The sequence below is a fragment of the Poecilia formosa genome, unplaced genomic scaffold, assembly GCF_000485575.1.
Source record: "Poecilia formosa unplaced genomic scaffold, Poecilia_formosa-5.1.2 Scaffold14, whole genome shotgun sequence".
Lineage (NCBI taxonomy): Eukaryota > Metazoa > Chordata > Actinopteri > Cyprinodontiformes > Poeciliidae > Poecilia > Poecilia formosa.
In genome coordinates this window covers 4612692-4640252 of record NW_006799953.1, presented here as the reverse complement: position 1 = coordinate 4640252, position 27561 = coordinate 4612692, and the positions used below count along the sequence as shown (strand labels likewise).

Sequence of the window (27561 nt, the reverse complement as noted above, 5' to 3'; positions counted from 1 at the left end):
TGCAACGTGAACTCGTCTGCTGGGACTGCTTCTTAAATTTGGGCTTTTGATGGTTTATTAGATTTTGGTGCTGTACTTGTGGATTTTCTTTCCCTGTTTGCACAAAGTTTAAAAGCTTTCATCAAGCATAAAAATACAGTCAAACTAATGACTGGTTGAACGTTTCTAATCAAACTGCACCCCAAACATACGTTTCTTACAGACATCACCAAGGTTCCTGCTTTATTTTTGGCTCATTTAAAGTGTTTTAATTATCTGGCATCGACCCGACGGTGTGTTTAGTTCACACTCTAACCCGTTTTAGACGACTCAACGAGTTTAGATCCACGTTTGACATCAAACATCCACTTATGTTCAAACTTCATCCGTCCCAAATTGTTGCCCTCAGGTGAAGCAGCCTGGGCTCGTGTTTCTCATGAAGTGGAAACTGCAGCAACACCAGTGTGACTACAGAGCGAATCCAGCCGTAGATCAATGCGGACCGAGGCAGAATCGCCCTGGTTGAGCCACAATAAGAAATTATGTTGGACAAATAAAAGTGAAGCTTTTGAAATGGGATCACTGTCAAACATGGTGGTGGCAGCATCACGACGCAACAATGGACCATTTCCAGATGGTTAAATCTTGAATACACTTATAGTTTCATATTGATAAAGATCCAAACAGATCTGCAGCAAACTGGGTTTTATGAAGCTTTCAGAGCGTCTCCAACTCACAGCTTGTTAAAAGGAGAAAAAAACAAAAAAAAAAACAAACTGAACTATTTATGTTTAAAAGCCAGTTCAACAGCAGGAAACAAACCAGTTATAAAGAACTCTACAAGAATTTTGCCTGAAGCTTGTTGAAAACGGCAAAAGGTGATACGAGTCGCTATTAAACCGATATTAGTGGTGGCGAATGTGCAGTGTATAGAAAATGTTTTGGATTTATTTCAGATTAGAAATAACTTAAGGCAAGACAAGTAACCAATAGAAACCCCATAAAAAGTTAAACTATGGTAAAAGGAAAACACGTAAACTAAACTGAAACGTCAAGAACCATTTAGTCTCATTTGTAAAGTTCAATCATATATTGTTTTTAAGCAAAGCAAGGTTTAATTTCACTGCTCTAAAAGTCACACTCGGACCCGATTACTGTTGGGCTTCCACAATTAGTCAAACGTAAACAATGCTGAACGTTCATACCGATTATCAAACTTCTCTAATCCACAGCTTACATTCTTAAAGAGAGAGAAAAAAGGACAGACACAGTGTTAAAGTGACACTAAGAAAACTATTATTTATTGAGTTTATTTTTTTTTTCTTAAAAAACAAAACATACACTCATTGAGTACAGCAGATAAAATCTCCAAATGTCATTTTTGAAACGGTTGCATTTGGAGTACAGAGCGTCAGAATTTTTCTTTACAATTCTACATCTGAATCAAAGTTGAACCGACATTTTTCTGTTGTTTTTTTTTTCTTTTTTCTGTTTTGTTTGTTTTTTTTATAAATTATGTAAAAACCTGATTAACACAAATTCACAGAAGAACTTGCATGGGACATGGAAAAAAATAAAATAAAAACAAAAAGAATGAAATAACATGATGCGAATTTCATGTTATGTTTTTTTTTTTTTTTATTATTGTACACAATATACAAACTGGTCCTAGGTATTATTTCCTCACTTATGCTTTGCTGTCCTACTTAGATTAAAAGGTGAAGATAAATAAATAAAAGGATCTAAGTAGCTCAAAAAAGGATATGAGGTAAGTGAGTATGGAAACGCAGGTTATATCCAATAAAACAAGCAAAAAAAAAAACCAACAAAAAACGCAAGGCCCGACATCGTACAAAAACAAAAATAAAAAACTGTTTTCAAACATGAGATTATTGAATCCATGACCATTTGCTACCAAAAGATCATTTCATACAGTAACCACATTTCTGGTAGGATAACACTGTGATTACGCACCTTGTGCCCAAACTATTTTATGTATATTTATATATAGATAGATATATCTATATATATAAATGTATATATATATAGATATATAAAAAAAGAAGACAAATTTTATTCAGCTGGTTTATCGTCTGAAACAGGAAGAATAATTGGGTAATGCGTGAATTAACCACAGCTAACAACAGGCATTGGGAGGGGGAAGAAAAAAAAAAGTAAAGAAAAATACAATCGTAAATAAGAATGAACGTCAAAAAGTGGTACAGGTGGAGTTGTGGATGTCTTGCAGATAAAAGTACAGCTTATCCATTTCTGCTGCAGCACAGAGAGGGGAGGAAACAAAGAGCATCAGGCGACTGCAAGACGGCTGATTGAGAAAGAAGCTGAACGGCTCTTACCTTCACTGATTAGTGCACATTATCTGTGCTTGTCAGACGACTTATGAGTGTGATCGTTAAGGGAAACTGAATCACTTAATACAAAATTTAAAAAACGAGGGACTGTCGACTGATTGTCTAAAATGTGCTCCGTCAATATCCAGAGGAAAAAAGCTCAGGCGGGAACCAGAACTGCTTCCTTTGGCATCGTTGAACTTTTTTTTTTTTAAATTAGTATCTCCTAAAAGTTCATTTAAAAACAGTCAAAAACACCGATTTGTGTAAAGAGTGTGGGCAAATTATCAATACACAGAGCAAAACGTTTCACCCATCAGGGATCAGGTTCGAGTCGCAGAGAACATGGTCGGTTAAACCCCAACATAACCACACAGGTTGGAAAAATGACCTCAGCTAGACGCTTGAAGCTGTTAAAAGTTCTGCAACACTCGTTGGGCCTGAGCAACACGGCCAAGTAAAAACACGATAACTGATATCAGGATGGAAGCAAAAAGAAAAACCAAGTTAACTCGAGACGGATTCATAAACACACGGCACGCAGAGCAACGGAGGAAACTATGGCTGCTTAGATCAGGGTGCCGAAGTAAAGAGACGGTGTGTGTCAAAAATGTACAACTTGTCAAAAAAAAAAAAAAAAAAAAAAAAGATTACCGGTAAGATTTTCAAGTCACTGTTCACTCAAGGATATTGCTTTTTCTCCTCCTTCCCTCCAGCGCTGTCCCTCTTCTCCTTCTTCTCAGACTTTTCATGTCTGGACTCCTGCAGGACAAATTAAAGGTTCGCTTTACGAATAACAAATAAGAAACCAAAGTATTTTTCTTTCACTTCATAAACGTGAAAATCTGCACATACGACCTTTTTTTTATGCAAACAAAATAAAACGTATGGGTTTTCATCTTAACAGGCTAGCCAAACGCAGGTAAGTAATGAGCATCACCGTAGTAACGAAAGCCGGGCTGACCTTCTTGCCTCCGGAAGAAGCTCGTTCGGCTTTCACGGACTCGGCCTTCTCCTTGCTCGAGGACTTGGATCTCTTGGTCTTCTCCTTCTCCGGCGTCAGAGGAGAGTCGCAGGAAGGACTCGTGCTCTGGCTGTTTTTGGAGGAATCTGGGGAGAGAACGATCCCGCCGTCACGTTTCGCGTCCCACCGCGGCCGACTCGAGACGGACAGAAAGCGCTTACTGGTGCCGTTCTCGTCCTTCCTCCGCTTGGACTCTTGGCTGGCCTCGCGGTCGTTGACGGCGTGATCCTAAAAGAGAAGCGGCGACGTTAGGCGTTCGCTGAACGGATCGCTGCGCTTAAAAATGCTCAAATGTTCTGCCGCTGGTGGCAGTTCAATGCGTCTCTGAGCTGAACAACCGCCTTCCCCGTCCGGTCTCTAACTGGTCAGTAGTTTTAAGCGTAAAGCGCTCACTCGTTTTCTCTCTTTCCGTTCCTTTTCCTCCTTCTTCTCTTTGGATCGGCCTTGTACGCTCTCTGTGTCTTTCTTCTCCACTTCCCTCTCTCTGCTCTTGGACCGGGCAACTGAATTAAAGTTGATGTGCTGCTGGAAACAATCCCACATGAACAGAACAGAAACAAGTTGAAGCCCGACTCTGCTGCCCGAAGCCTCAATAATGACTTGCATCACTCTAAGACGACATCGACGGCGTCGGTTTCCGTTTCGTGTCCAGGCAGCGTATTCAGACACCTTCTTTTTTTTTTTTTTTTAAATAAATAAGATTTTAATACAGCTAAGCTATTAAACATAGTCAGGCTGTAAGAAATCCTTACAAATTATTAATATAAACTCAGTTTTGCCAGTGTGACTCATCGCTGCGCTCGTCTTCCTCCCCGTGTTTGTATTGATGTTTAAACATTGCTGCTCACCTTCAAAAGCCCAAATGGCCTCATGCCTAAATCCCTCATCTCTCGTTAGATGCTCTGGGCTTTTAGGACGGTTCTGGAGGATGAACCCAATCACATTAGGGGTCTTCAATAAAACTTGTCTTTGATTTTCACCCTCCTCTAACATACACTCTGAGTAAAGCCTGCAGCTTTAATGACCCGTTGCTGTGGTCTTAGAGAGTCTGCAGTTTAATGTGATGCGTCTTCTGTCCTACTCCAGAGGGAAACAGGGAAAATAACACTCTGATGTCAGACGGTGGATTCACCCCCCTAATCCCCCAAAAAACACCAAAAACGTAACAATAACAAAAGAGCTTTGTGCCACTAAAGCCACACGAGCAGCAAACATCGATTCGCTCATCAACCTTAATTCAGACCGATTAAAAAAAATTTTTTTTTTGGCCTAACAAAATCCAAGTCGATGTAGATTTGATACTTTAAGATGAAGCAAAGGCGCCATTCTCTCATTTTCTCCCTAAACATCTTGTCTTCTAATTCCAAGACGCCTCGCTCTTAAAGTCATCAGTACTCAACCCGATGCGACAGTTACTCTGCCGTCAAGGGAACGACACAAAACGGCCAATTAGAAAAGAAGGCATACAGTTGTGAGGTCAGACGGCGTGCAAAGTAACGGAAGGGATTTTCAGGAACACGATCAGGGATTAGCAAACGGATCGACTCGGCTGCTGCGGTTCTTCCGTTTCCCAAACATTCAACGTCGAAAAATATCACAACCGCGCCAGGAAGGGAGTCATGAAAGAAATAAAATGCCATCTTCCATCCGAGCACATCGAGTTCTGCAGATGTAAACGAGGAAGAAAATCTATGCAAACGAAACTTATCCAAAGCCTGATGGACTGATCATCCAGTCGCAATCATGACGCCACTAAGACTGGATGTTTTTTTTATGTCGCAATCAAAGACGGGATAAGGAACAGGTAGACATGAGAGTTTTACCGTTTTCTCCACCGTTTGCTCAATGGGAATATCGAATATTAAATTTTAAAATATGATTAAATTCAGTCTGGTGATGCAAATCTGCCTTCTTTACGTTACTGGTGTCCTAAAGAAGAACATTGCAAATGGGATTGTTTTTCCAAGAGCAGTTTTTATGACTGCGTTGCTGTGCAGTGATCGCCATAAAAGAGGTAATAATTAATTCTCATCACTTTTAGCTTGAGAAAACTTTAAGTCCATATCGGCCACCTGGACTTCCTGCTCTGACTGACCTTGCATTTGATCCATTTTGCACCAAAATTTAAATTAGAAACATATCAAAAAGTAAAAACTAAATAAAAAAGAAAGCAGCTATTACACCTGTCCTCTACAGAACTGGACCATCCAAAATGATGCACTTCTGAATTTAGAAGAATGTAAAGCAAACACCAGAAGATCTGTGTTTGTATTGCAAAGAAAAAAACAATAAGAAAAATGTCAAAAATACCAGCAACATTTTTTTTTTAATCCTCTAAATTATCAAACTTTATAAGTAAGAACCCACACATACGGACCCCCGACTCATTTTTGAATGCCATATCAACTACTTCTACACATTTCCAAACTTCGCCTCACTCTCTCCCTCTCAGATGGTGAAAAGTCTGTCCAAGTCTTTGTCTCCTGCAGACCAGAGAACTGCAACACACTTCACTTCTCACGAGCCTCCAGAGGCTCCGGCACGCCCCAAACTCTGCAGCTACCATCCTGATGAGAGCGGGCGAGCATTCCCACCGTCCTCCTCACACCGGTGTGTGTGTGTGTGTGTGTGTGTGTGTGTGTGTGAGAGAGGACTCCTTAAGCCACAAAGGACACTCCGTCTGCATCCATGCAGTCAAGGAGGAGTTAATCTCCACCCAAAACAACAACAAAAAACTCCTTAGAAATTTGTTTTCACATAACTACAAAATAAAATAAATGGATACTGACGCCGAAAAAAAAAGCACATTTGCAAGAAATAAAAAGAGAAACTTTTCCATGATAAATGAATACATTTACTAAGACATTCTGTGACAGTGTAAAGTCAGAAATTTGAAGGGGGAAAAAATAAACATTTTTCAAAATGTCCGAGTCTGTTTTCCTGCATCAGAACATCTTCCGGGTTCGGATCCAAAGCGGCCGTGTTACAGCAGTTCTTTTCCAGATCCTTTTCCAAGGCATTCACGGAGAAACCGTTCTAATGCTCCACTTTGGAAAACATCCAGATGCACCTCTCCTAAATTCACCCACTTCAACTTAGAGGACTTGAATTTATTTGCCGCAACCGTCGGACTTTATAACCTCTGTAAACTTGAGGGGTTTTTTTATTGCACATTTCTGACTTTACGATTTCAGAGAATGTTAGTTTTAATACTGCAAATGTATGCACTTCATCCTGGGAAATTATTACCCTTCATTCTTGCAAATTTATCGCAGATAATATCAGGGGGGCTTTTTGTTTGTTTTTAAAATGAAATTCATGCTCTACTCCTCTGTGGCAACAGTGTTTTGTTTGTTTTCTTCCCTTTCATCCCTACAGCAGCCCACGGGTACGAGCAGATTTAGCCCTAAGGGAAACAATTTACTATTACTACTACAAAAATATCACCAAGAAACCAAAAGTCTGATTAGAACAGCAATCGCCACAGCTGTTGGAGTCTGGAAATCTACAATTAAAGACGGAAAAATGATTTAACTGAATGGGACCCGAGATAAGGAAAAGCTTTTTGCTGCACCACAAAAAAAAAAAAAAACTATCCAGAACAAAATCTTTTTCTTTTTTAACAATGTCGCTTGGGTGAAGGAACTGAAGACCGGGAATACTGATTTAAATATGTGATTTAAACTCATTGGTTCATCAAAAAACAAACAAATTAAAAAAAAAAAAAAACATCAATAGAAGCAAGTAAATCCAAAGAGCAGAGCTGTCAGCAGGAGGCAGACGGCTTAAACGGACGAGTACCAGATTTAACTAATAATTAGTTTTCTGCTCGTTCTTAAAGATCAAAAATAAGAGTTACAGATACCATCCGTAGTGACATGGTATTACTAAACTATCAGTAAAATTATCGTCTCTTGTATGTTTAAATGTCCAGCTTGCTACAATTGCCTTGTTCATCCAAAAAAAATGTTTTGTTTTGATTTTCTTTTTCCTATCAAGCAATCAAAAAAAAAAAAAAAAAAAAAATATCTCTGAAACTAACACACACATAATTCTGAAGTGGAAAGAAAATCCTCATCTTCCAGTGCTTTCCAACCCTGGCACACTGCTCCACATATTTCAGATCAATGATGCCCAAGTCCAAAACACACGAGTTTTAAATTCATGCAGCTTCTAACGAGCCGCTCGTCTGATTCGGGCGCGCTGGACTTCAGCTGGTGTCTGATCGACAGGCTCTTGCTGATCTCCAGTCACTTAAAAAAAATTTTAATTGAACGGCTTCTGGAGGCAATTGGCTGCTTTGAATTTTATTTTGGAGAATCAGAGTAAAAGGGGCAAAAAAAGTAAAAAATAAAAATGTGGTAACACTTTATTGGAAGGGGCGTGCAGAAGACTGAGATGACGCCGTCATAAACATGACTAAACACATAAAGGAGTCTTTATGAATGTTGTCCTGAAGTGTCATTCGGTAATTAATGACATTTTTAAAGCAAAGTTGACTTTTAATGTATGTTTTAATGCAACCCTGGTTAAAAATTCAGTTATTTACCAAATAATGCTAAGATGACACTTTGTATGCACTTTTAATGCATATTTGCATTAAAAGTGTGATTATGTACCGAATGACACTTCATGACAACAGTCAAACATTCATGAAAAAAAAAAGAAGCCTGTTCCTTTATAAGTTTATGAGTCAGGTCAGTGTTACGCACAGCCCTTCAAATAAAGTGTTGCCATCATTTCTTATTTGTAAAAACTGTGTTTTTGAAAAACCACGCATCATTTTCCTTTCCACTTCAGGATTACCCACCACTTTTGTAAAACGTGTGCGGAACTTCCTGAGACATGAATACTGTGGATCAAGTTTTCGGAGAATCACATTAAAACTACTTTATGTTGCAAAAAAGGCGAGTTCGCCAACACGCACAGAATCAGATCTCTGGAACAGGAAGGCTGTACGTAAGAGTAGCAGAGTCGGCTCAAACCTTGGTTGCAGGATCCTTGAGTTCGTTGCTACTGTCCTGTAGGGATGAATGGAGATGACAGATGAGCTGGGAGGGGGTGGGAGGTGGGAGGAGGTTGTCAGACAGCAGTAGAAAGTCGGTAGAAGAGGAAGAGGAGGGGAGAGGAGGCCGATCCAACAGCAAACTCCTCCCTTGATCTCTGACCTTCAGGAACTGAGGCTTTGACAAAGTTATTACATAGAGGAGAGTTCATAGACTCAACATCTGGAATGTCAACACTTAGAAAATAGATGAGATCTAATAGAAAAACCCTGAGCATGTGTAAAATGTGGGGTAAGTCTTAACACTAAAACAATGTCTGCCATATCAGCGCAGCTGGTATAACGATACTTCTAAAGTGCGAGTGCTGTTAGTAGTGGTCATATCTGAGACTGTGTGTGTGCCTGTGTGTGTGTGTGTGTGTTTGGAGTGCATCCCTATAGAGATAACTGCTGCTGTCACTTACAGTTCAGGAATGGATAAGACACATGGAGCCTATTTCTCTCGTGGAAGGGTTAAATAAATGCCTATCACAAGCTGCCAGCGGCTGGGCCGAGGCTCCAGACGACTCGGGTCTCACCCACTCTCTCCCTCACACTCTCTGTAGAGGGGCGGGGGGGAGGCAGGCTCTATTTTCCACAGCATTTCTGGTGGATTCGCAACATTCATTCTCCCTTCTTTTCCCCCGGGGCGCTGGCGGCTCTCTCTTCCGCGCACGGCTTGCCAGGAGCGACGGATGCGAAGAAGACGGCCGGAAGCTGTAGAGCTGAGCGTGGCGGCGCTGGCAGCAGGACCGACTGGGCGTGCTCGGTGCGATGCGAAGCCGGCGGTGGCGGCCGGTCTCGAGAAGCGAAGAAGGAAGAGGGGCCGGCGTCTCGGACGTGGAGGCTCTCTGGAGGCGGCGCCAGAGAGGTCTGCTGGACACCATCCGTCTTTGAGGGGGACACCGAGGTACTTTACATCGCATTAAAGAGGGAAGAGCTCAGAAAAATGGAGGGGAAAAACTCTTGGGGACTATTTTGATTGGTTGAATACGGCTCCTGGTCGGAGGAAAAAACACTTCGCCTTTGGAGACTTCTTGACGGGGCGGGAATACTATTTTTTTTTTTTTTTTTTAGCAAGAAAAAAAAAAAAACTCCACAGGAATATAGAAACGTGGTGAAAAAATTCTTCCGAAGGCACACCGACTGCTTTCACTTCTATGAAAATAGGCATTTTTTTTTTCCTCCAATATGAAAATATATAATATACATAATATTCTCTTGACTATGTCCTTCAGGATTTCTCCCAATTGTGGAAAATTTTCAGCTCAAGTCCATGGAATGGTTTCCAACTCCCATGGGTCAGGGTGGAGGCTTCCAGATGCCATGCCTGCGGTGCGAGACGACGCTCCCGGGATGATCTTCGGAGCTGCTGGAATGTGCAAGGCAGGGAATGCTCCGGCAGACAGAGAAGAAACGGGCACGGCCTTCCTCAGGCCATACTAACCTTAACAGATGAGGAGTGGGATGGGGACGAGTGACTGTCGAGCTTTCGTCTTTTGTGATCTGCAGAGGCGAGAAAAGCAGAAGTTGTTTATCTGCACGGGCGGCGTCCATGATGAAAATACCCCGCCGCTTCATCTCCTCCTTTAACCGGGTTTCTGCAGGTTTCACCGACTCAAATTTAATCAAATTTAAAACGTTAAGAGCATTACGAATGAAATTTTGACTCCTCTGGAGGACAAACGTGTGAACAGCTTCTCACCCCTCTCAGATTCGGCCGAATCGGATCTCGGATTTGGTGACTTGAGGGTTGCGATCGCAGCATTCCTGTCTCCTTTCTCCTTGTTCTTGGATTCCTTGACGGCGTCTCTGGCTGGTTCCACTGGCTCCCCGTTTCCGGCTTTGGCCTTGTCGTCTTTGCCGCTCTTTTCGTCCAGCTTTCGGTCTGCTTTCGGGGTCTTCTCCTTACCCTCGCGCAGCAACCGCTCCTCCTTTCCCGCTCTTTCGTCTCTCTGCTTCTCCCTGCGGTTCTCCGCCTTTGTCTCTGGAGTGCTACCTGGTGTCTTTTCTTTCTTTTCTTTTTTTTCTTTCCCGCTCTTCTCTTTGTCGTCTTTCACAGCTTTGGTGCTGCAAGCAGATCAAAGTTGTTTTATTGTCTTTTTTTTTTTTATTTTACTTAACAAATTCACTCATAAGCAGTTTTCTGTCTAACACTAAAACAAAAGTTGTTAAAGACAAAACTTGATAAAGTTGAATCAGAGTTCCTGCATAATTTTTTTTTTAAATGTTAAAATTAATTTTTCAGACTGGGATTTCTAGGGATTCTTTATGAGTTTTAATAGTACTAATAAAACAATCAATTTAACCACAGAAGGTTTTATTGGGAGCTTAAAAATAACATCTCAGATTTTTTTCATACCAAACTATTTTTTTTCCCTTAAAAAGAAATTAAAAAGGATGGAAAATATTTTCAAAAACTTTCTTTAGTTTCGATCTTTCCATCTGGCAGTTCACCTGAAGTCAAAGTCTGAATAATTACAAACTATAAAACAAGATTTCAGGCCTTGGGTGGGCTGACAAATAAAATCCCAAGAAGAGCATTGATGGAATAATAAAAAACAAAAAACATTCCAGATGTTTTATTAAATCTTCATTAAAAATAATTGGATTAATTGATTTATCACACAGCCGTGGGTCAGAAGTAAAAGATGAAATCTATCAGAAGTACAGGCATGCATGGATGGATGGATGCATGGATGGAACTGAAGAGCTGAAACTATGTGGGGCTAAATTTGACCTTTGTCTTTTTTGTCTGGATGGAAAAATTGATGCATGGAGATAAACGGGTGGGAGAACGGACGATGGCTAACAGACGGATCACAGATAAACTGACGGCGTGAGAAATGGACAGATCTTATTGCTGGACAGGGAGTAAAAATCTGCCAAAAATAAAAAGTATTTTGTCATCTTTCCACACTTATGCAAACCTGGAATATTCTCTCCATACTTTTGAAGACTGCAAATGAACCCTGTGAATTACATTTTGTCAGAAATGTGTTTTCTGGTTACCTGTTGAGAGCACCGTTCCCATTGCTGGTGGTCACTTTGGCTGCTGTGCTGTTGGCTTTGTTGACTGGCTTTGTGGTCCCCTGAGATTTATCCTTGACCCGGTCTGAGCAGCACAGGGTCGCATTGATTAGAAATTCAACAGGCAGGCGGATTTACAACAGATAAGAGTAACAAACAGTTGCTAATCACTCACCCCCGTCTTCAAATCCCCCCTCCTCGGTCTTGCTGGTGTTGGCGGCGGGCTTGCCGGCGCTCCCAGGGCCGTTCTGCTGACTCGCCGGCGTGGCGCTGCGAGCTGGCTGGTCCTTGTGGTGGAACTCGTTCTCAGGGACCATGTGCACCTTCTGGCTTTTCAACCGACCTGAATAACTGCAAGACGCACACGCAGTTTGCACAAAGGAACAAGAAACCCCCCAAAAAACAGCTTCTGAATCTCACACAGAGCAGCTCACTTCTTCTTCTTCTGGGCAGAAACATTCCTATTTACCATCACAGATGGACTGTCAGAGGACTACTCTCTGCAGAACCAAAATGAGGTCCTCCGATTGCTTTGCTATTGAATAAAATGTTACTATTTCATAACGAGGACACCAGTTGGATTCAAATTCAGTCCAAAAAAAAAAAAGTTCTGAATCAGCCAAACATCCCACTAGAAGGTTAAATATCAAAAAATCAATTTTTGTGTGGGAAGTGGGCACAAAGCTGAAAAATCCCACTTTTTCCTTCTGTAAATTCATCAGTTATTGTTGTTTGTTCTGAATTAGAGGTTAGAAATTTGTGACTGATCCCTAAAAATGGATGAAATGAGTCATTTCTTCATTTTCTGAAGGATTCAAAGCTACAACGTCTATCAGTAACTAAGCAGTGGGAATGTAGATAAACAGAGAAGTCCCCTGGAATTAACCCTGAGGTGCTTTGGTCGAACTCAGACTGGTCAGAAACTGCCCTCCTCTCCACATCAGACTGGATTCAGTTTCAGCTGAATTCCTTGCTGTCTAATATTAAAAGCTTCCTTCAGGCTGCTAAAATGTAACAAATATATTGCATGCAAGCCGGAAGAGACCAAAATCTGAACTAAATTAAATATTCCCAAACAGACACGATTATCTTATTTTGAGAAATAATTCTGAAGTGGATCAATAAGCTATAAATAATCCTGCCAGTTAGTCGCAAAAGCTTCTCAAGAGACTTCGTGTATGCATCTGTTATCTCAAAGCTTAAAGAAAAAGATGCTAGCTAAAGGCTCCGCTTGGAGCACACAATGCTGTGTTACCCCATTGCTAAGGCATAGAGGTCTGGCCTCTTATCCTTCTCTTCAAGGCAGATCTTGTGGACCCGGGCCTCCAGCGCCTGGCCCAGGTTCAGGACCTTTGGGTAGCAGGGTAGGATCTTGGTGAGCACGATCAGAATGTTCCGGATGTGGGTGTAATCTCCCGTTTCCAGGCAGTGAACTGAAGCCTAGACGGAAGAGAATTGATTAGAAATATTCATGAAAATGTGGCATCTTCTCTTGATTGTCATCATCAGAAATCACTCAAAAAAACAAAAAAAAAAACCCAAAGAGAATCTTAAAAAGGCCAACTCACTTTAGTCAGCATATAGTGCCATTTGTGGACCACATGCCGAAAGTTCTCATAATCCAGCTGATCCGCTTTGTTTCCTCCATCAAACCCTGTGGCTCGGAAGATTGTCAGGAAGCCTGGGTAATTCGCGCACTCCTAAAAAAAAATTGCGCAATAAGAAGAAACTCATCAAATACCAGCAGATAAGAACCGACAAAACGTCGGTTATCGCAGATGAATGCAGGAATCGGGCAGAGCTGCGAACCTTCTCGTAGACGGCGCGGTTGCTATGCCACCGGGTCACCGTTTCCAACATGCAGCAGAGGAAGCGGCCGTAGCGGTGGGACTCGTTCTCAGTGCAGCTGGCCACCGTGTAAATGATGGCAGAGAAGACCTGCAAAACGAACCAGCGCAGCTTTTAAAGGGATCAGCTGCAGCAATATGCTCCGTGTGAGAAAAGTTTATTTTAGATGCAGAAACAAGCCAGTAGGTATAACGTAGGCTGTTTTTATAAATTTAAATAAAATACCGTCACACGGATGGCGTCATGTTTACACCGCAATGCATTCTGGGTAAATGAGATATGCCAGATCCGATTGCTCTAGCTCTTTCCCTCTTTTTGTTTTTCACGTGGGAAGCGATGCAGACTCATCTCACTAGTTGTTTTTTCTCACAATCAACAGCGACGCAGTGTGGCGTCGTCTGAATTTGCAGCAAACGCAGTACGACAAACGACAACTCGGGTAGAGTTAGCCTTCCTGCGTTTACTCTGCAGGTTCCAGTACAGAGCGGAACGAACCGGGTCATCGACGGCGTCGCGCAGGTGGGAAAACGGCGACCTCCACCGGTGAAAAATATAACGAAAGACAGAACATTTTTGAGTTTTTATGCATCTCAAACAGCATTTTTTTTTAGTTAATAGGAAGGTTATGACATATTTGGTAATGTTTATCTAATTGTGGACAACTTCTCTCAATTTTGTGATGTTTCTGGGGAAATTGTGACCTTTTGCTGCTAATATTATGACTATGATCTCATAACAGAAATTCTCACAGCCTGATACTTTGATACTGATACAACTTGCAGAAGGAATGATTGAAATAAAAGACACCTTTTAAATCAAGTAAAAAAAAAAATATAATTTTTTTAAAATAACTTAAAATCAGAAAACTGCATCTTGTATGAAAAATAAAAATCTGAAATAAAATTTTATTTTTAAGCCACATCACCCATTCCTAGAGTCTAAGTGTCCTTAGTAACCATAACGCTAATTATAACCAATAGAAAATAAGCCTCAAAGTCGATGAACATCTGCTTGATGAAACCCTGCAATGTTAGTATTGAAATATTCTCACAGGTCTCCTGAATCTCTTACCCTGTCGTAGCAGAGGAGCGTGCAGAAGTTGGGGGTTTTCTGCTGGTGGACGAGCTCGACGAAGCGGGCGCAGTACACGGCGTCGATGGAGGAGAAGATGCAGCGAGGGAACAGACACAGCTGCAGGAACTTCGTTATGGTCTCGTTCTTCGTGGATTCTGCCGTGAAATGTTTAGAGTTGCGTGAGATCGCAGAGCAAGATGAACACGAGACTTCGTGAAAACTTCAAGATTTATGGTTAAATCATCATTTGTCTGCAGAGACCGAAGACTGAACGACGTGTGCTTGATGACACTTACTGGTTAGCAACCAGCTGTCTTTTTCCAGCTTGAGGCGGTGCAGAACTCTTTGGACGTGCTCCATTTGTTTCTTTTCTTCCTCCTGTAGCTTTTCCTGCAGGGCTGTGCAACGTTCCTTCTCCTTCTTCTTCTTATTTAAAGGCTTAAAATTAAAAGAAAAACCGTCAGAGCAGCTCTTCGTCGTCTACTGCTCTTGATTTCTGTTTGTCGACGGAGCCGGCACACAGTCCAGTCACACGAACACTTACTATCTCAGAGTTCTCCTCGATGGCCTTGATCTGGGCCTTCAGCTTGTTTACCTCCCGCTCATACGCAGCGTGCGGCACGGCCAAGTCGTACATGGTGAGCGACCAGAAGGTGGCGTAGAACTGAGGCCGCAGGTCGTCCCAGACTCTGGCCGGGTGGAGCGACATCACGGCCTCGTGCACCGGCGTCATCACCTGTTCGCACGCGGCCACGTACTTGGTGACCTTCTGCTGCTGCCGGTTGCCTTTTTCGGCCTTCTTTAGCTCCTCGTATTTTGACTGCGGGTTTTAGAAAATGAAAGAATTTGAATCGATTATCCGAGATTCGGTCTCGCTGCAGGTGACGGAGCAGGTTCAACGGTCCGAGGAGCAAACGGGCATCCACTAACCAAGATCTGATGCGCGTACATGGGGCGCGACAAGAAGAAAGCGGCGTCATGCGGGGTGTGAAACTGGTTGCAGAGAACATCGATGGAGGGAACTCGCTTTATATAATCCTCTGTGCTGAGGTTGGAGGCTAAAAAGCCACCAAACTGCACCAGAGTGTCGTGACACTGGAAAAAAACAACAAAAAAAAAACAGAAAAGTTTCTTGAGGGTGAATATTTTTAAAGGTTAGAAACTCAAAGGCATTTAAAAATAGACTACTGAGAAGGTGCAGACCTGGTCGTAAAGGTGCCCCACGAGTTTCAGATGCTTCTCTCCTCCCTCCAGGAAAACGACTCCATTTCGTTGCTGGGCCATGAGTAAACACAGCGGCAGCGCCAGCTCGTGGTCGAGCAGAGCGTCCTTCAGGCGCTGAGAAGATTTCTTTGTGTTCCTGATCTGGCCGAAGTAGCCGCCCTGTGAACGCGGTCGCATTGATGAATACTGACATCATTGCAGGACACACACACACATTATAGACTTCTGTACCTCGGCTTTCAGCTGCTCTCCTCCTGTCATGGCCTCCAACTGTTCTGAAGTCATTTCGTCTGTGATCTCAATGCCAGCCATTTTCTGCACCACCTCCTTCAGAATCAGCAAGTCAAAACTGCAACGACAACGAAAAGCCACATAAGAAAAACACGGACAGCAGCTAGGAAGTCTTCTAAATTAACAATTTCATGTTACTAAAGAATTAAAGAATGTGCATATCTTCTGGTTTTCAACTAAATAAATAATGCATTGCAAGTCAAATGAATAAAAAAAAAGTGACCCTTAGCAATGCCTAGCATTAGCATGCATCACAAATGAAGCTTCTCTTCAATGCATCAGTGAATGCATCATGGTAAAATGCAGAAAAAGGCAACACGTTGCTATACGGACACATCAGGCTTTTCTGACCTTTTTCCCGCCTTCAGCTGGTTGGTAACGTACTGCAGCAGGCCGGCCAATTCAATCGGGTACTTTCTGAACACGGCTCCACACAGACTCGCCAAACCTTGAATAACAAAAAAAAAGAAAAAGAAAAAAAAAAGCACAGCGATGTGAATCATACGCTCAATGTCAAAAAGGCATCTCTGCATTCTCATGCAAATTCTTAAGAGAGAAAACACCAACTCTGAAGCCACAAGGAGAGGGTAGTGTCATCATGTTTCATCTTCTCCTTCTCAGGATTGGCCAGAGCTTCGATGATGCAATCTGAGGTCAGAGTTCAGAGGAACGACACGGAAATATGGCTCTTTTTGTTTTTTTCTTTTTGTTTTTTTTTTTTAAGACGTCAACAGAAACATTTACGAGCAGAAAGTGCAGGATACAGGCCAGGACGTCGTAGTTGAGAGATGTGAGGTATTTCAATGAGTCCACCACCGGAACAATGAGGTTGTCGTACCACTGGATCTGAGACAACATCTGACAGACAAGACGACGGCGGAGGAGATTTAGTGTGCAAGAACTGACAACAGCTGCTGTTTCTAAAAGCAGAGCTAAACAAAAACGCTGTTTTTAAAAGCAAATGTGCAGACACGCTTCGAGGATCTAAACAATCAAGCTACTCCTAATGGCATACAGTTTATAACGTGCAAATTGAAACATACAATTTCAATTCCAGACGTGTTTAAAAACAAAAAATGTATAGTAAATAGGACATTGCACTACAAAAAGCAGTTGAATTGATTTTAAATACTCTGTTCGTGGAGTTTTCCAAGCCAGTTTTTATTTTTGCAGACAACTGCCACATGAAGCAAGCATGCTGCGTTACGTGTGATAAAAGCTGCTTTAAAGCAACTTTATTGGAACAAAAATATGGCGTTTGTGCGTCTTTTCAGAGTTTATCCTAACGATTCAGAGTGAAATAATTGCAGCCAGCTGTACTAACGTAATCGAAGAGGATGGTGGGGTTGCTATGGCTCAGTTTGCCGATCTGCCGTCCAGACTGTTTTATGTTCTCTTTGGTCAAGCGCCTGGGGGAGAGGAAAAAAGACAAAACAAAATAAATAAGGCGATTTCAGCAGTAACATACAGTAAAATGTGCGACACTTATTACAGGCAAAACACTCTGAGAAAACAGATAAATCTCAGCCAATCAGGACGTGCGTTCAGATGATGATTGTCACATTCAAAGTACCTTTTGAACCAAACGACCTTTAAGCAGACGTCTAACATGCTTTTCATTAAGCCTATATTTCAGGGTTAATTGTGTTTTGTTGCAGACAGAAAACAATAAGAAAAGTAATGACTTAAAAACATCAGTTTGCGTATTTATATGCTTCATTCAGTCAACCGAGTCACTGAAATAAACGAACTTGAATATAATATCCTAATTAATTGAGCTTCGCAAGTAATTATGCAGCATTTAACAAGATACATACTTAGCAACTTCACACAGTTTAAGTTATCTAGACGGTGATACATAGAAACTAAAACTAAAATGCTTCAATTAGCTTAATATTGCTGTTCTTCAGTTTCGATATAAATACTTAACATGAACATTGAAATGCGTCTCCACCCAAAATGAAGACAAGAGAAAGAAATAACACTAGAGTTAGAGATTTAAAATATTAAGTTCCGGAAACGTATACGTTTTAGACAACAACTCGCGCGTCGCTATTAGGGAGTTACTAACTTTATGTTAGAAAAGTGACAGAAAAGAATCTCCTTACTTCATAATGTATCTGGCCCTTTCCACAGTCTGGGCTTTTACTTTAACCAGCAGTGGATGGCCGGAGTAGGTCTCGTTCTTCCACTGCCCATAAAGCCGGTACCTTAGAGCACAAACACACAGAGAACAGACACTTACAGGAAGCTGGTATATAACAACGATAATAGAGCACTGAACAATCCACAGCTTCAAGATCTGTAAGGGTACATTTTTTTTAAATTATTACAACAAGAATCAAGTGATTAATACTATTAATGTCTGGTAAACAGGTTGAATTCCTACTTTGTTAGCATTCCCTTGTGAAACCTTCTAATATTTGATCAAAAGTTTGTGCATTTTGGCTGCACTTTATCTGACAGACCCACAGCAAACAATTATGAACAGCAAGAAAATTCTGTTTTCATACTTTAATAATAAAAAAAAAAAAAAAAAAGCAATATACTCTTGAATTAATTCCTTTTCTCTGGAACCCCTGCAAAGAAAATCACATCTTAAAATTCAACAAAAGTTGCCTTTACATTTCAGCAAACAGATTATCGGAAGGGATTCGGATATAAAACAAGACGCTGAGCACAGAGCTCCGTTCAACGTTGCACGATCTTTACCTGTGCTGGTAGGGAAAGAGCTTAAACAGGCCCCACAGTTCCTCAGACATGCAGGCGTTGCACTCCATTAGAGAGAGAGAGGGCAGCAGCACCTGGTCTGCGATGCTCAGGAAGCAGCTCAGCAGTATCTCCTGAAATAAACACACATTCAGGGTTAACAGGGTTTATGTACACCAAGCTTAGCGGGACAGCTTCACGAGGAGTTATCGTTCAGAGGAGTTTTAGTCGGCCACTAACCATCTTGTCTTTCACTTCAGGTCGACTGTCGGTTTGATACTGTGAAACAAAAACAAAGAAAATGGGTCAAAAAGGTCACCAACACACAGGCGCAGCAACACACCAGGAAGCGGCTCTACCTCTTTCATGAAGGACTTGCCCAGTCGGACTATCTTGGCAAAGAGGATGGGGTCGTGGGAGAGGTGGGGGCCCAGGTAGCAGAGCATGCTGAACGTATTTTTCCGTAGATCCTCAAAGCTCTCGGTGGGCTGAGGAGCCCGCTTGTTCTGCAGCGGCTGCAGCGCGCAGCCCTTCGCTCCTTTCGGAACGCCGGCTCTGGAACGAGCGCAGCATTGTGTCAGATGTCAAAAAAACAAAAAACACTGGACAATCTGTACGCCGTGATAATAAGCACCTTCTGTAAAGAGGCTCCATGGTCAGGTGTACAAGTTGACAAAGCGCCAGCGCGATGGCCTTGTGAGAAGTAGCATAAAAAGACGGCATCTGGTCCATGATGCTCTGGGCGTGGTGCCAGTCTCCAATCCTGAGCAGAGCCTCCAGAAGACCGAGCTTCTGGTTGTCAGGTGGCTTTAGGAATTAGAAAGAAATGGTTATTAAAGCAATTAAGATAAATTAAAGCTAAATAATGAGCACATTAGTTATGAAGCTCAGCACAGAAGGAGCCACACTGCAGTGATATATTATTCAGACAATCATTTCTAATGAAGATGCCGAGAGCGAAGCAGGATGGAGTACAACCTGACTGAGAGTGTCTCCCTAAAACAGGCAGCGGACACGAGAGTTACTCACCTTCTCGTTCTTTTCTTCTTCCTTTTCTTTCTCCTTCTCCTTGTCTTCGCTTTTCTCCGAGGGCAGCACGACTGTCACCAGCTTGCGAGCGATCTGCTTGGCCTCTGAAATCTCCCGTTTGTGTTCTTCTACAATGGTGGCGTCTACTGGCATAAGCTGGAAGTGGAGAACAGGCAGAAATCATTTTAAAGAGGCATATTTAAAAAGCTTAACGCAAAGGCTCGCCCCTTTAACTACTGAAGGGTTGCCGTTATTTAACACATTAGAAATGTCCAGTAAAGGGACCAAGAAACCAGTGAAGAAATGTCAATATTTTAGAATCCGAGTTGCAGCTCTTCTCCTTACATGAACATAGAGATCCTCCAGCTCTATCAGCTTGTGGTTCAGGAGAGCAGCAGCAATGTGGTAAAGTGACTTTGGAGTTTCCTCATTAGGTTCCTGGACAAAAAAAAAAATTACACGATGTGTCAACAAATTATTTATGGGGAACATGCAAAACGATCCGTTTTTAAATCTGGTCGTTTTTAAATTTTATCCAAGCTGAGTAGGACCTGTCAGGGTTCCTGCTTTAAAACACAATGAAAATCACAATATGTGTAGTAGATTTTGTTTACCTCTGTTAATACTGATGATAATCAGAATCTATGCTACAGTTTTTGAGAAAGTTATTACAAAAGACCAAAAATGGTTAATTCTTTTCACATAGTCATGGAGAGAACTGTAGAGTTGTCTTGCCAAAAAGCAATGCACACCCTCCACATGTAGAATAAGTCACAAAACGTCACAAAATGCCACAAAACGTCACAAAATGCCACAAAACGTCACAAAATGCCACAAAACGTCACAAAATGCCACAAAACGTCACAAAATGCCACAAAATGTCAGTCTGTGAAAGCTCAAGAGGCTTTTACAGACTGATATATCCAGACATGATGATGGAAAGTTGAGTGACTGTACCGTAACCAGCTTTTGCAAAAGGATCAGTTGTAAGCCGTCACCAAAATTAATAGAAACATTTGAACTGCATCACTTTCGTGTGATGAAGCGATACAAAAGGTGAACAATTTTGAATGGAATTACTGAAATAAATGCATTTTTCAAAGATACTCAGCTTTCAATTTACTAAAAACAATAAATTGCAGGGTTACAAAACCCCGGACTTCCCGCTCACTCACCTGGTAGAACTTGAACTTAAAGCCCAGAATATGGCAGAGGGTGATTGGCTCACACATGTAGGACTTGATGAGGGACAGAAAGAACTCATCTTGTTCAGACCGGCTCTCATACACCTCCAAGATGATGTCCAAAACCCGGTTGGGGTCCAAATTGAAGCAGCCTAAGGAGAAAACATAAGAGATGGAAGAAGAAGACGATCAGAGATTGCTTTAAACGACACGGAAACTATCACCATTTGAAAACTTGTCGATTAGCACAGCTGTAATCGACGGTGAGTCACCATTGATAATCTGGCAATTAGTAGCTCACATTGAAACAATGTTATAAATGTTTAATGAAACAGCTCGAGGTCGTTCAACATCAGTACCTATGAGGGACTTGATGCTCTCCAGGACCAGGTTGCTGGTGATGTTGCCGGATAGGTCTTGGCCGAGCTCTGTGATCAGTTTGGCGTAGCCCTCGTTCTCCTCCCTTAGCAAGTTAAACTTCTGCTGTTTGTAACTGAGGAGAAAGAAAAGTCGGGGGGAGGGGGAAACAAATACGGTAAAGTACTAGACATGCGTCACACGGAACAAGAGGCGGACGGCTCTTACTTACAATAGCTTAGTCTTGATTTTTACAATCTTTTGATTAAACTGATGAGCTTGTTTTATCAATCCGAGAGATTCCAAGGTCTCCGGGTCGAGTCGTTCTTTCAGGATGGCCTCCGGTACAAAAGACTGACATAATAAAACAAAAGATGGAAGTCGGAAAGGTAAATACGAGACGACAAATACTAAAGTGCCAACGATAACAGTAAATAATGCTTCATATAAATGACCTATTTTTTCATACAAGCCGTCTTTTCATGGAAAATAAAATAACCAGAAGAGCAGGAATGTTTCGGCTGCTGTGCTGAGAAAACTGACTTGTATTAACAACTCAGTTCATCTCAAAGCAGGTCACTAAAAAAGCAAAACCGAAATCAAATGTTGCTCTTACCAAACAGGCTCCCACTAAATGAGTGTAATGGTCCCGCTTGTTCTTTTCTTCTAGTGCGCCAGTTTCTAAATCTGATGTGAAAGGGAAGAGAGCACGATAAAGATATCAATCTCTGTTTTATTAAATTGAATAACTATTATTTCAAACTGCACAGTTTACCTAATATACAGAACACATCTGCTAAAATCGATGGCAAATCATCTCTGAGTTCCTGAAAAACAAAACGAAGACCCGTTTAAGGCGAGTACAATGAAGAAATACGACTCATTGAAGCAAACTGTACTGTAGATTTATTTTTATTGCAAAACGCATTAAAAACTTTAGTATTGCTTGTGTTGATCAATTACATTTTATTGAAGGGCAAAAGGAACATAAAGTCATTACGTTCCTGATTTGAAAATAAAAAAAAAGCTATAATTCACAAAAAATGTTGAAAATGAACAGCAGCAAAAGACTGTTTTGTTATTGCTGCTCTGCTTCATGGAGGCGGAGGGTTTGCGTGGAAAAAAAAAAAGAGGACATATTCCTACCATCATTTCCCCGAGGACAGCGGAAACGAGATCAATTTTCAGGTTACCCTGGACAACCTGCGAGCAGACCTCATAAAGAGCGGCCTGTATGTCTGAAGAGACAAAACACAACACGTCGAAGCTAAAACCAACTTCAGAGAACGCGTGAGAAAAGTGCACAGTTCAAATGATCGGAAACGGAAGACTGGAAATGTTTCCAGGTTGGAGTGACAGATTGTATCTGAGCGTCATTGCTATCAGGTTTTCTAATGTCGGCTCAAGATTTTAACAGGGACTGAGGAATAGTTAGAAAATGTTCAAATGATTGATGAATATTATAAAAGTTTCTTTACGCAGCCAAACCCACATTGACAAGAAAATTATTATCAGACTTACCTTTAGTTTCATTCCCATGATCAGTTTTCTCTGTTAGCTCTTTGCAGAGTTGCACACTGGGAAGTAAAATAGACAAACTGAGATTAATTCATCCAATTTACCATGATAAAGAATAGCTTTCTTTTTTCTTTTATACAGCTTAATCAAGAAATAAATGGCCAACAAAAATCAATGTAACAGAACATATTTCCATACAAGTTTCACCTTATTCTGCTTCTTAAGCCAAATACTAACCAAACCAGAAAGCACTTGATAACGTCTCTGTGACGGATAACGCCCTTACGTCCCTCATGGTTGTTGAAAACAAGCTGCACAGTGGAAACGAACTCTACAGCCAGACAACGACCCACAAACAAGAAGGAAAGCTTCTGCTGATTTTCACACGGAGCTGCAAAATGTATCTAATCTGTACAGTTATTGCAAAATCAGTGTGGGAAATCGCAAAGGACCGCTTGGGTGAAATATTTTTAAAATCACTCATTCATCCCCTCTGCATGTTAATAATATATTTGGCCAGTTGGATGGACTCTAACTCTGCACCGATTGCAGTTTTCTTGCTGGTCACTACTTTTATTTTACTTTTTTAAAAAGCCAGCTCTTCTGATTTTGGTTAATACCGATTATTTGTCCGTAAAGTCGCGAAATCTAGCAACAGAGTCACTAAGTTGGCAACACTGCGGTGACGACTGTTAACTGCAAATGTGCAGACGTGACCCGGTTTCCAATGAAGAAAAGGCCTTCTGAGGTGTTTTGAGTGACAGAAGGTAGCTAAAAAGAAATGCAAATCATTATTGGCTTTGAAACAAAAAATAATTTATTATTATTATTTTCATGCCACCTATGGATCTTGAAGAGAGAAGAAAAAATTTACATGTGTTCCCCCCTGTTACCATCAAATCAAGTGACAGCACTTCATACACAACTTCACAATTGTTCAAAATTATGACAATAAAAAGCAAAATAACTACAAACTGGACGTGGGCGATCTTAACTTCAATATATTATTCAAAATCACTTCTAACTTCCATTTGTTTACTGCAGAGCATTCCAGATTTAATATTATGGTTTAGAAAAACATTCAAAACTAAACACAGAAAATGGAAACTCCCATTACTTCATTTGCCACCTGCTGCTAAAGTAACATTCTGAATGTTTTCACCAAATGTCTCACTAATCACACATGCATTAATGTAACTGAAGAGAATTGTATAAATGTGATTTATATGTTTGAATGATGCAAAAAAAAAAATTGTGTGAATACATCATCAGCCACATACAAGCACATACGTAAGCTTGTAGCATACGAGTTTTAGCTTTAGCACAACTGTAGGCCTTTCTCAGATATGCGAGGCCTACGGTTACCAACTGCTGCTGTAGCTGTGTGTAACAGCACATATATGATAGATGGGTATATTAAAAATCTGGTAAATCTTCACTCATGCCAAACCGTCTCTAGTTGTGTGAAAGCACCCCTCTATCCCAAATTTAAAGGCCTAATCTTTCACGGGGTATGGACGATCCAGAGGTAACTGTTTGGATACTGTAAAGTTGATCCTTGTTGTTGATATTCCGTCGGTGGAAACCAAGAATTAGAATTTTACACTAGCTTCCATTGCTAATTTGTTATTTGTTAAAAATGCATCTCATTTCAGATAATAAAAAAGAAACGATTGAGTGTCATGTCAAAACAAACTGCTATCGCCTTCTCAACACCGTCTCTGTATCTCCTCGACGAGTCATTATATCAAAAAGATAAGGGGAACAATATTAACAATAAATCGTCATTTCGATTTCAGAAAATTGATAAAAGTAAAGAAAATTAAATAAAGCGCTTGAAACCGCCAATAACGAAGCTAACGTTACTGCTAACTAGCTGTAGCGTCAAGCTCCGTTGTTTCCCTCCACACGATTTATTATCTTTTACATTATAAAAGATTGCCTTCACAGTTTTTTTCTCTACCAACTGTTTATCACTCGTCTGTAGGACGTCAGTGGGCCACAATCCCCCAAAGTTGGCACTATTTTTCACTTTATTTACAAACTAGGGATCAGATCAATTTAGCGCTAGGCTTAGCTAGGTGGATTTTAACTAGCTTGGTGCGTGTTTACAATTTTAGCTAGTCTCTTAGCGAGCAGATGTGGTTAGCTTGCTAGAATACGTCAAATTTAAAATGTTATAAAACTGAGTCAAACGATTATATTTTATATTAAAGTTACTTATAATATGTACATTCAACATTTCCTTACGGCGATGCAAGTTAGGCCACTTAAACTGTTTGCTAACGTTATCCTCGATTGCTACAGCTAGCATATTCCAAACACTGGCCCGCAGGGCGTTTTAGTGCTAGCTCTCAAATTTTTGTTTTGTTTTACGGAAACGATAAAAACCCTCTATTGTACGGAAATTTATTGACGCTCAAATGTACTCACAATTCGTGTTTTCCTGATTTTTCCCAGTTTTTGATCCATTCACCGGGGAGGATAAGTGTCGCCATCTTCCATACACACTGTCCGGATGTCTAGTTGAGCATCATAGAACACACTGCAGGGTCAAATGTAGCGGTTAGCCGCCAATGCTAGCTTACTGTTGCATGGTGGGACCGTGAGAGAAGTGTCAGCACAAAATGCAATGGTCAAACAGTGGCGTCTTTTATTTTAAGTAGTAGGTGAGAGAAGCTTTCATTTTTAAGTTTACCAATGCAAAATTACTGTTAATTTGGCTGCTGTCTTGGCGTAGATAAAGATTAATATAGACATATGGTAAAGAAGTGTTAATATAGATGACCTTTACAATAGTTAATTAAAATAAGAACAGGTCTTGTTAGTCAGAAAACGTACAATGTGTCTAAATTATACGACAGAATATTGCATATTGTAAACTGTGACATGCAAACTTTGCATCTGCCTCTTCTGGAGTGAGGGGCCCAAAGTGGCATCAAATTCAGATTTACAGATCAACCAGTCCTTTAAACCCAACAAAAAGCATTGATTTAAAGTATGTAAATAGACAAATTAGACAAATGCCTAGTCATCTATTTCTGCTGTTTACATTTGCTCTGGTGTCACATTTCATGCACTGTAACTGTTTGTAAGTACATAATAAAGTTTCACCTTGTAAGCAAAGCAGGAAACTTCCTCCCCACCTCGATATCCTGCAATAATAGTGCTTTTTCTTTGTACTATGGATTTGGATTTTCCTAGATCCCAGTTAGAAATGCAAAATAAAAGCTTTCTGGATTCAGAATTCTGACTTTGACTGTGAGTATTAAAGTGGTCAGGGTTTCCCCCAGTGTATAATAAGCCTGGCGGGCCACCTGACATTACTTGTGCCCCCATCAGGCAAAACATTGCTTATTTATTCAAGTTTGTTTTGTTTTTTTAAATGTTTGCATTTTTTAAAGATTTTATAGTTGGTGTTCAGATATTAATCTTTCAATCTTTCAGTAACACACAATTATCAAGTGATATTTTCACATTTCCTGTCAACTTTAAACATTTTTAACTCAAAAACATGACGGGCCGCTGGATGAATGACCGCTCTAGCGCCCAACCACCAGGCTTAACAAGTTTTCTGGGGGAAATCTTAGTGGTGCTGAACTGTGCTATTGCAAGATTTGCAGGAATAAGCCGTATATTAGCACTTCTACCAGTTTGGTTCTCAACCAGTGCCACATATAGTGCTGTACAACCTTAATTTGTAAACATGCTCCTTTAGAGAAATTTATCACCTTGCATTGCAAATTCCACTGATTATCCAACTTACAACTAGAACATGCTCCTCTTAGATTTGAATTAACTCCCACATCCCAGTTCCAACATCCAAGACAAATAGCATGGAATGTAATTTTGATGGAAAATAATTTTCTACCATTCGACAACTAAATAAAAATGACAGTTTCCAGACTTGCATCATAATCATCATCACACAGTTTTAAAGGATTTATTTGGTTGTGTTATATCTCCAGACATAAATACAAATATTAAAAGATGCAATGGGCACTTTGTAAATAGAAAAAAAAAATAACACAAATTTATTATATGCAAATATTTAAATATGTAAAAACATACAGATCTATTCAGATGTTTAGCAGTTTAATGCAAAACCTAAACGATGTAAAATGAAATGCTTTAAATAGAGGCTGTACCATTCCTATTTCCCCAAAGTGAATACTTATTGTATATGACTAAGATATCCGTCTTCAGTTTAGAGAAATTAGGGATTTGCGTCTAGCTACAATATGCGTATATATCGTCATCTATAAAGGTAGAATCTGCCAGTCAGGCCAGTACAGGGAAAAAAAAAAAAAAAAGAATTAGCACAACAACCCACTGAGCAACAAACAAAACAACTGTGGATGCATACTTAAAAATTAGTGGGTTAATGTCAGAGTAACATTGTTTTAACTTTAAACGCTACATAAAATTTCACACATGAGGAAAGTGCACATATAAACGCACACACAATATATTACACCTTTGTAATTGTACAATTTACAATCCAGACACTATCATAGCTTACTAAAGTACTCTGAGCCTTAGTAATTGAGCATAATTTCTTAATATCAACAGTGGAAAACCAAAATGTATAAAAATCCTCTGCACAACTGTATACTGGAATTAAAAAAATAACAAACACCACCCAACTTTCTTATGCGTTTTTTGTCTTCTTGTTTTTTGTTTTTTTTTAACAAAAATGGAAATATATGGCATGAGTAGTATTAGATATTAGTTACTATACAATGTAAAAACAGGCTATAGGAAAGATTAAATGTTTACGGTGGGTCAAGATTTCATTGATGGAACTGTAAAGGTTTCCAATTCTAAAAAAACATTTCTAGAATCAACCATCCATTTGATTTAGAACTACATTTAAGTAATACATACCTTTTGCACGCA

General features: G+C 40.5%; 1 protein-coding gene and 2 long non-coding RNA genes across 7 annotated transcripts; 2 read left to right on the top strand and 1 right to left on the bottom strand.

Moving 5' to 3' along the window:
• The first annotated feature begins 37 nt into the window (after nucleotides 1-37).
• On the top strand, nucleotides 38-2146 carry LOC107835589 (uncharacterized). The gene is made up of 2 exons (XR_001661391.1): nucleotides 38-213; nucleotides 244-2146. It is a non-coding gene; the product is annotated as an uncharacterized LOC107835589 (long non-coding RNA).
• On the bottom strand, nucleotides 1292-25248 carry thoc2 (THO complex 2). 4 transcript variants are annotated; one of them, XM_016668384.1, is made up of 39 exons: nucleotides 25096-25248; nucleotides 22666-22721; nucleotides 22291-22382; nucleotides 21920-21971; nucleotides 21761-21831; nucleotides 21377-21498; nucleotides 21147-21280; nucleotides 20779-20939; nucleotides 19949-20041; nucleotides 19604-19759; nucleotides 19209-19381; nucleotides 18934-19129; nucleotides 18815-18853; nucleotides 18578-18708; nucleotides 17974-18075; nucleotides 17190-17274; nucleotides 16630-16723; nucleotides 16433-16513; nucleotides 16217-16313; nucleotides 15806-15923; nucleotides 15554-15733; nucleotides 15281-15445; nucleotides 14895-15170; nucleotides 14647-14788; nucleotides 14348-14505; nucleotides 13238-13366; nucleotides 12997-13128; nucleotides 12684-12868; nucleotides 11604-11779; nucleotides 11411-11513; nucleotides 10104-10468; nucleotides 9846-9904; nucleotides 8340-8375; nucleotides 3748-3879; nucleotides 3516-3582; nucleotides 3295-3440; nucleotides 3022-3092; nucleotides 2337-2383; nucleotides 1292-2253 (listed from the first exon to the last, which is right to left on the bottom strand). In XM_016668384.1, exons 1-38 carry the CDS (start codon nucleotides 25158-25160, stop codon nucleotides 2356-2358), a joined length of 4668 nt encoding a protein of 1555 aa, XP_016523870.1. In that variant the 5' UTR covers nucleotides 25161-25248; the 3' UTR covers nucleotides 1292-2253; nucleotides 2337-2355. The 4 variants fall into 4 exon arrangements, with proteins under 4 accessions (XP_016523870.1, XP_016523869.1, XP_016523871.1 ...); XM_016668383.1 differs by having other exon boundaries at nucleotides 1292-2250; XM_016668385.1 differs by having other exon boundaries at nucleotides 1292-2250; nucleotides 3748-3876.
• Nucleotides 5446-9489, top strand: LOC107835588 (uncharacterized). Of its 2 annotated transcripts, none has more exons than XR_001661389.1 (2): nucleotides 5446-5984; nucleotides 8749-9489. It is a non-coding gene; the product is annotated as an uncharacterized LOC107835588 (long non-coding RNA). The 2 variants fall into 2 exon arrangements; XR_001661390.1 differs by having other exon boundaries at nucleotides 5964-5978.
• Nucleotides 25249-27561: the final 2313 nt, after the last annotated feature.

What these genes read in the sequence shown, in the direction of transcription:
- thoc2 (XM_016668384.1), bottom strand. Translation starts at nt 25,160, where the DNA reads ATGGCGACACTTATCCTCCCCGGTGAATGGATCAAAAACTGGGAAAAA. An exon ending in ATTTAGTGGGAGCCTGTTTG is followed by an intron (nt 21,499 to 21,760) that starts GTAAGAGCAACA and finishes TTATTATGTCAG; the next exon opens with TCTTTTGTACCGGAGGCCAT. An exon ending in GCAAGTCCTTCATGAAAGAG is followed by an intron (nt 18,854 to 18,933) that starts GTAGAGCCGCTT and finishes TTTGTTTCACAG; the next exon opens with TATCAAACCGACAGTCGACC.